General features: G+C 37.7%; 2 protein-coding genes across 3 annotated transcripts in view; one reads left to right on the forward strand and one right to left on the reverse strand.

Moving 5' to 3' along the window:
- The window catches only part of LOC145291537 (transcription initiation protein SPT3 homolog), a 440277-nt gene that overhangs the window by 259727 nt on the left and 168234 nt on the right, over window positions 1-12316 (reverse strand). For both annotated transcript variants that reach the window (XM_080137540.1, XM_080137541.1), the window contains exon 2: window positions 6895-6992. In XM_080137540.1, coding sequence (XP_079993666.1) covers window positions 6895-6992 — 98 coding nt within the window. The remainder of the gene's footprint in view (window positions 1-6894; window positions 6993-12316) is intronic.
- LOC145291535 (uncharacterized) overlaps window positions 1-12316 on the forward strand; it is a 429029-nt gene that overhangs the window by 101084 nt on the left and 315629 nt on the right. The window lies entirely within an intron of this gene.

Raw genomic sequence — 12316 nt, forward strand, 5'->3', positions numbered from 1 at the left:
ATATGAAATCCCATGTGAATGTGGAAAACTATACAGAAGTGAAACGTGTCGTCCGTTGAAAGTATGGTTAGAAGAATATCGAAAAGCCATAGTACGTGAAGAGGCTGAAAAGTCAGGTATAGCTGACCATATCTGGAAAGAAAAGGGAAACCATCTACCACTATGGGATGACGTAAAAACTATAGACAGAGAGGAATGGTGGCGAGTAAGAGGACTGAACGAAGCAGCACATATGCTGGGGAATTCTACCCTATGCGACGAAGGCCATCAACTCCCCATATTTCTTCCTATAACACAGAACATGCTAGGTAACATACAAATATCTGTGCATGAGGTCGCCAAGCTATTCAAGAACCTTGATTCCAGTAAAGCAACTGGCCCTGATGGCATCCCAATTATAGTGTTAAAAAAGCTTCAACCAGAACTTGCTCCCATACTTACGAAACTGTTTAAGTGTTGCCTTAAGGAGAAGTGCTTTCCAACACCCTGGAAAACCTCAGCAGTATGCCCTGTATTTAAGAATTCAGGTAAAAAGTCATCTCCCTCTCAGTACAGACCAATGTCTCCTGTGTGTCATGAGTAAGTTGCTGGAATCCATATTAAATAGAGGAATAGTCAACCACCTCAGCAGAAACAACCACCTTAGTGACATGCAATATGGTTTCCGTTCTGCAAGATCCACCACAGATGTACTAACGGTTATATCTCGTAGGATTAGCGAATCTCTTGACAAAGGCTTCCTTTCTAGGGCAATTGCTCGACATATCAAAGGCCTTCAACAAAGCATGGCATAAAGGCCTACTTCACAAGATTTCCAGCTATGGTATAACTGGAAATGTTTTCTCAATCATTTAATCATTTCTCTCTGATAGGCTCATAAAAGTAGTGGTCGATAGACAAAAATCAAAGGCCTGCAGTATTAATGCTGGAGTCCCTCAGGGGTCCATCCTGGGCCCAATTCTCTTTCTGATCTACATCAATGATCTCCCTAAACACATACTTAAATCATCTTTTGACATCTATGCTGATGACACAACCATCTACAGCAACACATCAAAGGCTGTAAATGACAAAGTTCTCTCTGATTCTCTCTCCTCTGATCTTGAGCGCGTGGTTCAGTGGAGGAAGAAGTGGCTGGTTATTTTTAATGCATCTAAAACCAAGCTTCTACCTTTACATCATCAACGCTCTGATCCCCATCTGGCATCAATTGAAATGGATGGCTCTCGTCTAGGTGAGGCCCCATGTTTTGACAAGCTTCTGGGCTTGATCTTTACTCCTAATCTGAAATGGAACACATACATCAAGTCAGTTGGCAAGGTCGCTGGAAAAATGGTAGGATCCTTCTACCGCTCCAGAAGATATCTCACTACTGATGCAATTCTCTATCTATATAAAAGCCAAGTACAACCAAGGATGGAATACTGCTGCCATATCTGGGCAGGAGCTGCTAAAAACAGCCTATCTTGCCTTGACAGAGTACAAAGTAGACTTCGTGGCTTAGTGGGGGATGCCCTTTTCTCTTCCCTGCAACCTCTCTCCCACAGAAGAGACGTTGCGAGCCTATCTTTGTTTTATCGTTATTTCCATGGCAGGTGCTCGTCTGAGCTCCAATCTCTCATCCCCCCTCGCCAATCTTTTACGAAAAACACCCGTCTAGCTTAATCCACTATCAAAAATTTTCCCCACTCTTTATCTGTGCCTAAATCAAAACGTAGATTCCATGAACAAAGCTTCTTTCTTAGAACTGCACGCCTGTGAAACTCTGTTCTGTCTGCCTGCTTCCCACCTGACTACAACTTGGATGTCTTCAAGTCCAACGTAAACAAATTCCTGATGAACCGCCCCCTTAAGTAGACACGTTATTAAATCTCAACACTAACGTACTGTACATGCAATAACTCTTATCCCTGAGTGGCTTCCGGGCCTTGATAAGTGGTAACCACCTTGTAAAAAAAAAAAAAAAAAAAAAGGAATAACCAACTGCTAAGTAGACTTAGTATAGAATTCAATACGATATGGGAACCAGTAATTATAAACAATAGATAATATATACAAGTAATAAGTGAAAACAATATATACAAGTAATAAGTATAGAGATAGATATACATTAATACATAGTAATAATTAGTAATAAATGGTGATATTTACAACCAGAAATGAAAAGTAGGTTTAAGGCTCCTAAAATTCATATTAGAATTGTCTGCAAGGACTTGTGGCGCAGTGGTTAGAGTATTGGGAAAAATCAATTGTAAAAGTGATATTTTCCTGAAGGTTCAATCCTCAGTGTGGGCGACTGAAATATACATTTGCGAATTATTTAGGATCTCTATTCATTCATGGCTGACAGAACAAGCGCACACTCTCTCCGTGAAGTAAATAAAGGGTTCCAGTCGAAATTCCATCCAAATTCCCAAGTTCAATAGAAACATTCCAAAGTTCGACAAGATACACCTTTTTTTTTTTTTTAAATCAATAAAATATTTGCAAATTACTTAGGACCTCTATCTAGTCATGGCTGACAGAACAAGAGCACGCTATCTTCGTGAAGTAAATAAAGGGTTTCGCTCGAAATTCCATCCAAATTCCCGATTTCGACAGAAACATTCACGAGTTCAACAAGATACACCTGAAGAAGGTCGGAGATTATATCAACCAAAACGTTGTGAAAATCACACTCCAGATGAGAACAGTAGTCCGATGAATAATAATACATTTTCAACTTTGTATAGCATTCAATTTTTTGTCTGAAATGCTAGTCAGATATCATTAACTATGAAGGTTTATCATCTAAATTCCCTTTAAGCAAAGTCATCAGCAATCACAATTGCGAATTTTGGCTGTGTCAATTTACCATTGTTTACACTCTAGCCTGGTAGTTTCTTTTTGCTGTTCAGTCTTAAGTCTTTTGCAAGAGCTGATATACTCCCTGATTCTACCAATATGCCTGAACCAGAGAAGACGTTTGCTCTTATTAGGCCATCAACTTTTGAGGTGGACAATTTTTTAAGTAGAGTGCCTCACCTAATGTTTTGGATCTGACATTGTTAAAATATCACCTGATCATTACCCTTGGACAAGTGAAGCCTCGATAAGGTCCAACACTCACCGCTATACAATATCATAATGCTTATGCAGCTATTGATGTTTTTTCTTACTAACTTGTGATAAATGCTATAATATATATATATATATATATATATATATATATAAATATATAAGGTTTTCGAATGTGAAATCTATATTCCTAAAAATTTGTGTTTCTTTTGTGTGTATTGATATTCATATTAAAAACCCTCTTTTCTATTTATTTAAAAAGAAAATACAATTTTCTTATATATTGGTTGTAGAATTGCAGTTACTAGCAAAAGATCGAGCTAATTTGCATACTCTTTTAAACATTCATTTTAATTAATTCCCTATTAGTTTTTTTTCGGTTTTCTTATGGGATGATAATTTTTAGTTAACTATTACGTGTAATTATATTCATGCAGATATTCTACATGATTTATACTTGCATAATATTTGCATAAAAAGGTTACAGCAAACACAAAATTGTTTCTATATATATTTATGTATACGTATATATTTTCGTTGCATCTATAAAAGTGAAAGTGTCTATCCGTGTGTCTGTGTACATTTCCCTACGCAATAACTGTCAATTTTTAATCTACAGACTCAAAATTTGATATACAGGGTACTGAGATTTGGGAAAATCTATGTGATCGGTTTTCTGCCGGAAATTTGGCTGTTAAGGGGTCAAAGTTCAACGATTTGACCTTTGAGAACTCTACCAAACTCCTCCGACAATTTTGGGTCTAAACACTTGAAATTTTAGATATAGGTTCCTTGGACATGGATCTAACTTAATAACTTGATTTGAGCCCAAAACAATAAATGTTAAGGGGTCATAATAGGGGTCAAAGTTAAAAAAATTGACAGTTTGGTTTGTATTTTTTGGGATTTTTTCTCTGCTCAGCATACACCTCCAAACACCCGGCCGAAATGCTAGTAATATATATTTCCATAATCAAATAACATCGCAGCTCACACAAGTCATGAAAGCCACAGACTGGAGTTTTGTCCTCAATTGGGCTCCTCAGTTTTTATATATATATATATATATATATATATATACATACACATGCACACACACACACACACACATTAACAGGAAGATTCGGCATTTGCCACAGATTGAATAAGGATCGACGAATGTTCAACATTTCCAATACTTTTATTATCATCGAAATCAGTGAAATCAACCATTTTTTAATCAAATTGATTGATTGCCTGTTATGGTCAGGAACCCACCATGGTGTACCAGAAGAAATCTTCACATGTCTCCCCACAGTAACAGTCCACAATATATTGTAGTCTATACAGTACTGTAGAGAACTTACCATTGATTTCATAAAATTATTTTTATATATAATGGCTTGAATAAAAGTTTAAACTGAAAGCATCAAGTTTAAGTTTTAAATAAAATAAAATGGCATTGCAATCAAAAATTACAATTAAACCAGGCTTATACTCAAAGAAAACCAGTTTTCCTTGAGGCTTGCATTCACAACTATCCGCAGGCTTAGAACTAATTTAGCTGATGTTGAATCATTTCTCCTAGCAAACTCCCCGGATACCTTGGTGTTAAGTGAAACTAGCCTACACTCTTCCATCCCCTCTAACATGCCTGGTTATCTCCCATTTTGCCATAAGAACTCAGACATATGCATGGACTTGAAGTCTATATTCGAAACACTCCCTCCCTTGACTAGAGAATCAAAACTAGAATCAGACAACCAGGCCTTTATGTGTTTTAGATTTAACCTGCAACATAACATTAGCTACTTATATTTTTTCTATCGCTCTTCCTCGACTCAGGACTGTACCCTAATCAACCAAGTCTTGGATTCTCTGCGTACACACACACACAGCTGGAAGCATAACACATAGCTTCGCATTCCCTATGACAGACGGTTATATTTCCGACATGTTTCCCCAGATCAGAAAGATCAACATGCCTCACTTCTAAATCTATTTCTGACCACAGTTCCCGATGACTGTGTAACGAATCCCCATAGCCCACTCGGGAATGCTGATCATGCTGTGATAATGGTAGAAATCGTCCTAAATTATTGATCCAAAACTGAAGAACCATTGCTCAAAACGACAAGAGATTATAAGAAGGCTGACTAGGAAGCCATTGCGGATCTCATCAGAGATGCCCCATGGGGAAATATCTTTTCTCTTTCCACTGAACAGTGTGCAAATAAGACCATTGAAGGGTTCAAAACGGCAATTAAAGAACATGTTCCCACACGGAAATTCTATAGCAAACCCCACTCTCCTCAATCAATTGCTTTCCGGACTACTGGAAAACTGCTTCTGTGGTACCAGTTTTCAAGAATTCTGGCGAAAGAACTGACCCAGTAAATTATCGCCCCATTAGTCTCCTTCCGCTTTTTGCCAAAATAGTTGAGTCCATAATTAATCAAGCTTTCGTCCATCACCTTATAGCTGCTAAACTTCTGACCGACCAACAATATGGATTTAGGTAAGCCCCTAACTTTCCTAACTTTCATCTCTGAACGTATATACCATACATTGGAGAAAGCACGGGAAGATAGAGTGGTAGCCCTAGATATATCTAAGGCTTTTGACAGGGTATGGCACAATGCTCTTCTCATGAAAATTAGATCCTATGGTATCACTGGACATAACTAAATCCTTTTTAAATAAGAGAAAAATCCAGGTTGTCCTCAACGGTCGTGCATCTAAACAATATGATATAAATGCGGGTGTAACTCAGAGGTCTATCCTTGGACCTTTATTATTCCTAATATTCATAAATGACCTCCCTGATATAATTGTCCCTGAGATGGGTATATTTGCTGATGACACCACGCTCTATAACAGGCAGAAGGGGAAAATGAATGAACACATAGGAAGTGGCAGAAACACTAGAGGACGTCCTCCAATCTGTAGTGGAATGGGGACAAAAATGGATGGTCACATTCAATGCTGCCTTCGATAATTACAAGAAACTTTCTCTGCCACCAATAGTAATGGCTAAAGATACATTGCCTGAAAGTACTTTGTTCAAACTCCTCAGCTTAACGTTCACAGGGAACATGAGTTGGAACAGATACGTTTGAGAGCATTGTCAGAACAGCTGCAAAGAAGGTGGGCTCTCTCTACCATGCTAGAAAGTTACTTATGCCTGAAAGTATCCTGTACCTCTACATGTATGGCGTATTGTTGTCACACTTGGACTGATGCATCTGCTACTAGTCTCTCGCTCCTGGACAAAATTCAAAAGAGTCGCCAACCTGATAGGTCCTGAACTGTCATTTAAGCTTCGGCCTCTGTCCCATTGACGAAATGTTGCATTCCTCTTCCTGTTCTACAAGTATTTTAATATTTTATTTATTTGCAGACTATTATTCTCATTTTTATAGTTGTTGTTTTGCAATGCTTCGGTCAACCATTCCTCTGACCTCCGTCAGTTGATTAACAGCGATGGGATAGGAATGATGAATCTTCAACCGTATCTTCAGTAATTACTGCCTTCCATAGTTGTTGTCATCTCACGTTTTGGCCAACTAATCCTCTGGCCGATTTTGGGTAGGATTGAAACCGCTATCTCCAGACAATGCTCACCTGGAATTGTAGAGATTCAACGTCTATCTAATGCGCCACGTATCAAGTATCATAATAGTATGAATTCTCTAAATTTTCAAATTAATCTGATTTTGAAACACCTTTTGCATAACTAATAAACAAATAGGAATCGTTTTTGGAAAGAAAAAAAAATAACATACAGTAATTTCCTCTTAAAGTAGAATAGATTGAAATAAGTAGATAAGTTTTTTTTTTATTTAATTCTATACTTACATCATCTGCTGAATTTCCGATGTAAACCAAACTGTCGGAGTAATTTTGTTCCCTGCCGAGGGGGACATTTGGACACTATGGATATCTTTGGAACTCATCTGGAAGAAAAATAATGAAAAGTTTTAAAAATAGAAAAAAACTGATTAAATTTTATAAAGAAAGGTAAAAGCATTACAAAATCAAAAAATGAATGAAGGAATCCAACGAGAGAGAGAGACAGAAGAAGACTATTTAAGGGAAAGAGAGGGAGAAAAGACCAGACAAGAGATACAGAGAGAAAGAGAAAAGGCTAAACAAAAAATGGAGCTGGAGAGAGAGAAAGAGTTGAGGTCAGACAAAAGAAAAAGAGAAAGGGGTTAGGCAAAAGAGAGAAAGAGACGAGAGACAGAGTCATACTAGAGGGAGAGAGAGACAAATAGTCAAGCTAGAGAGAGAAGAGATGGAAAGAGTCAGGAAAGTCAGAGAGGGGGGAAGGACCATCATGTGTGAGAGGGGGGAAGGTACATGTGAGAAAGAGAAAGGAGGGAAATGTCCGACACATGAAAGAGAGAGAGGAGGGAAATGTCCGACACATGAAAGAGAGAGAGGAGGGAAATGTCCGACACATGAAAGAGAGAGAGGAGGGAAATGTCCGACACAGGAAAGAGAGAGAGGAGGGAAATGTCCGACACAGGAAAGAGAGAGAGGAGGGAAATGTCCGACACAGGAAAGAGAGAGAGGAGGGAAATGTCCGACACAGGAAAGAGAGAGAGGAGGGAAATGTCCGACACAGAAAGAGAGAGAGGAGGGAAATGTCCGACACAGGAAAGAGAGAGAGGAGGGAAATGTCCGACACAGGAAAGAGAGAGAGGAGGGAAATGTCCGACACAGGAAAGAGAGAGAGGAGGGAAATGTCCGACACAGGAAAGAGAGAGAGGAGGGAAATGTCCGACACAGGAAAGAGAGAGAGGAGGGAAATGTCCGACACAGGAAAGAGAGAGAGGAGGGAAATGTCCGACACAGGAAAGAGAGAAAGGAGGGAAATGTCCGACACAGGAAAGAGAGAGAGGAGGGAAATGTCCGACACAGGAAAGAGAGAGAGGAGGGAAATGTCCGACACAGGAAAGAGAGAAAGGAGGGAAATGTCCGACACAGGAAAGAGAGAAAGGAGGGAAATGTCCGACACAGGAAAGAGAGAGAGGAAGGGGAATTCTGATAATGAAAGAAAGAGTAGTGACGGTCTGGCATGTGAGTGAGAGAGGAGAAATGTCAAACACGTGAAAGAGGGGATGGGGCAACCAAAAATGAGGGATTCAGACAACAAAAAAGAGATTAAAAAAAAGTGAAAGTAGAAACAGAAAAAAGAAAACAGTAATGACGAAGAAGACGGCGCGAGAGAGTGGTTTTATGAGAAATAACACACCACGTTAGTTTCTTGCAACGAACATCTTTTCATATGCTGGTGTTCAAGAGGTTTACAACCAATGATGCTGGTATCTTCCCCAAACCAAAAGCGAGTGCATAAAGTAGTGGTTAAATAAAACGCAAACAATAAAAAAAAATCAAATATGTTCAATTTTTCTTTGTGGTTGTCCACTTGCAGGTTTAATGGACTTTTTCTTTTTTTTTTTTTTTTTTTTTTAAGAAAACAATATTTGCTTGATGCTCATAGCAAATAACCACAGCCTAATAAAAAATTTAAAAAACCCTGTTCAAATCAATTCAAGTTTGTCACCCCCCCCCTCCTCACTCCAAATCATATCTGCATTTTATCGTCTAAAAATGAAAGAAAAATACCGAGTGGTACAATAATGGTGAGCTTCTTAAAGCCCCCATAACTGACAATGCTCTTATGAATATTTGGGACATTTTCCATTTTATTTTTGCGGCAATGAAAGTGGATATTCCATTATGTTAGATTAGTTTTCTAATTATTTTCTGATTGTTATGTTTGCTCTATGAATTTCTTAACTAGTTTGAGTTTAAATAACAAGAGTTATTTGCCTCTAGGAAGCAAATGAGTCGTAAGATTCTAGAATCTTTCTTGTTTTGTACTTTCTGCTAAAAGGAGGATTTTGTTTTTTTTACTAGCAGGAGGTCACCGTTTATCAAGACCCAAAGACAACCCGAGGATAAGAGTTAATGAGTGTCAAGTGGCCAGTGAGACAACATGATTATTGGTAATGGTGGGATGTGGGTAGCATTTATTTAAGAGGACGGCTCAACAGGAACTTATTCACGTTAGACTTGAAAATGATCATATTATAGTCAGCTGAAGAGGGGGGGGCGTGACCACCGTTTATCACGGCCTTAAAACCACTCGAGGATAAATGTTAATGAGTGTCAGGTGGCTGGCGAGACAACACCGTGATGATTGGTAGTGGTAAAACTTTGGTAGGGTTTAATTATTTGTCTACTTAAACACATCAACCAAAACTTTACACTCGAAAACTGTTATAATCAGCTGGGAAGCAGTTCCACGATATTGTGTTCTATGGACTGGCAGCTCTAGGAACAGAACTTTGTTCATGAAATCTTCATTTAGTTTTAGACAGGGATAGAGAATAAGGAAAATGATCATACTCTCTCCTTCCACTTCTTTTTTTGGGGCAATTCTTTATTTAACTTTTTTTTTTCTTTTCTTTTTTTTTAGTCTTCAGGCTGTGAATAAAGTGTAGTATTTGTTATCTAACTCTGCCTCACTGGAAGACAAGTAAATAAGATTTTTTTTTATTTCTTAAGTACATGGTGACTACCCCATCCAAAAGAAACAAAAATGCCATCCATGATATTGATAATAAAATTCACAAACATAGATTTTTTTTTCCTTTGCTTCTTTTGGTTCCTCTTGTCATTTATTTCTGTTTTTTTTTTTAATACGTCCAGCTCAGTCAACCATTGGTTGGTTCCACTTGAGATTGAAAGTCGATTTAAACATTGCTTTTTAAATAAATACAACACCACATTAAATAGCACATGAAAGAAAAGCCCAAACATTTTACAAACCAGCTGGGAGCTGAAACCTGACCATTAGACTGACTGAGATTTTACCATTATGTCAACTTATGAAATGTCATAAATTGTCACTTAAATTTAGTCTAATATATATATATATATATATATATATATATATATATATATATATATATATATATATTAGCAGGAAGACGCAATGTTGTCTGGGATTGAATGAGGATAAAAAAATCCACTTATGATGTTAGGTTGTATAACAGTGTTAACTTTGGTCCAAATCAAACTCCCTTCTTTTCTAGAATTTTTTTCGATTATCAATTTTCGATACTTCTCAGAGGCATTCTGATACAAAGCCTACGTAAGAACACTCCCAGATACAGCAAGTACCTTTGTGTGAAATTTCAATTTCAAAATAATCGGCCCACAGTTTCAGAGTCTATGGGGAATGAACTCAAACACGCAGACAAAGTTCATTTTATATAATGATAAACTGATAAATATATAGATATATACTACCTCACGCTATCATGGATCTAACCAAATTTTAGTGAGGAACAAAAAATATTACATTCTGAAACTAATTAACTAATTAATGTTAAAATTATCTACACTAAAATCCTGAAAAAAATAAGATTGCATATAAAATTAGTCACATTATTTTTTTTAATGTTTCAAGCTGATACAATTTATACGGGGGAGGGGTGGGGGTGATTAATTATGTTGCTCTCACTGGAACATAAATTGTAAAATTTCTATTTGGAACTAAGATCAGTTTAATGTTGACGTTTACTGATCTAGCATGCAGCGTTCTCGTTTTTTTTTTTTTTTTTTTTTTTTTTCAAAGTAGTCACTACTACTTATCAAGGGTTAGAGGCCACTCGAGCATAAGGGTTAATGAGTCTACGGTAGTTAATGAGACAATATCATAGTAACCGTTAGTAGTGGAAATTTGGTGAATTGGATTACTTAAAAGGATGGTTCATCAAGAATTTGTTTACGTTGAACTTGAAGATGATCATATTGTAGTCAGCTGGAAAGCAGGGAAACAGAAGAGCGTTCTACAGGTGTGCAAGAAAAAAAGCTTTGTACGCTTAGGTTTAGGCACAGATAAAGAATAGGGAGAAATTATTGATAGTGGTTTCAAATAGACAAGTGTTTTTTATAAAAGTTTGGCAAGAATTGGAGCTCAGACGATGAAAATAAATAAATAAATATTTTGAACTGTCAAGCAGCTCTTGGCCATCACAATAAAACTCAAGAATTCTATTGTGTTTAATATTTGCATAAATGAAAAAATGCTGCCTAAATACACCCAGCATATAGAAATAAATATTTACTTAGCTTGCAATGTCAGAACTGCCAACAGTGGACTATTTAATGCTAAAACATAATACATATTGTAAACGAATGGTTGCATATGATTAATTACAAATTATTCAACAAATAGATGATCGGTTGAGAAGGGACTTGGAGTTCATACCTTTCCAAAAATAAGTGATTTAAACGCGACATTGTTGATTTCATATTTCAGTGCCTATTAGGTCAGTCAAACCTCCTCCTCTCAAATGCAATCCTATATCTACATAAGAATCAGATGTGTGCAAAGATGGAAGAATGCTGTCATGTCCGTTTCGGTGCTACACAAAACACTCTTTCTGGCTTTAACAAAATATAAAATCAACATTGAAATCTAGTGATGGAGAGGAGCTTTCTTATTTTCCCTACAACCCTTTTATACAAAGTCGAACGATAAATTTGTCGACCTAATGAAAACAACACTACAGTTTTATTTTACAACTTTTATTGAAAAATTCAATTCAGGTAACTTGATTATGTAGTAGAGCTGACATTTATTCAATGTAGCCGACTTTAGCCTCAATTACCGGTTTGAAACTGGAAGTATGTCTTTTCCACAAGTGCCGGCAGGAGCTCGGCAGATGGTGGCGATCAGGCTGGCTTTAGTGTTGCGGGAGGTCATGTTGGTGATGTTTTTAACATATGACCAAACAAAGTAGTCCAGTGGGTTATGGTCGGGGGAGGAGAGAGGGCTAGTGAGAGAAGGGTAAAATGTTGTAGCACTCCTTCTGAAGCCTTGGTCTTTTTGAACTTGTGGGCCGGTGCCAAGTCCTGCTGCCACACCCAAGGTCTGCCAGCAACCACCTGATTGCACCAGGGGATCACCACACTCTTCAACATATCCATGTGCACTTTGGTGATGACTTTCAAACCAACTTCAAAGATGCGAGATGGTATGATGTGGCCCTCACTTGAAACCACACCAAAGACCATAACCATGGCCAGAAACTGAGTCCTCAAGCCTTGAACCATCCGGATTTGCATTTTGCGGGTGTTGGCAATGGTCCTGTTGCCATAACTTGGATCGGTACAGGCCATGAGTTAGGCAGCAGTGTATCTCCGATCCCGCTTGCTGAACATTATGTCACTTCCAGACATGATAGAAGGCTCCTAT

This window comes from Euprymna scolopes, chromosome 12, assembly GCF_053919585.1.
Source record: "Euprymna scolopes isolate OS-2025 chromosome 12, ASM5391958v1, whole genome shotgun sequence".
In the NCBI taxonomy this organism is placed as follows: domain Eukaryota; kingdom Metazoa; phylum Mollusca; class Cephalopoda; order Sepiida; family Sepiolidae; genus Euprymna; species Euprymna scolopes.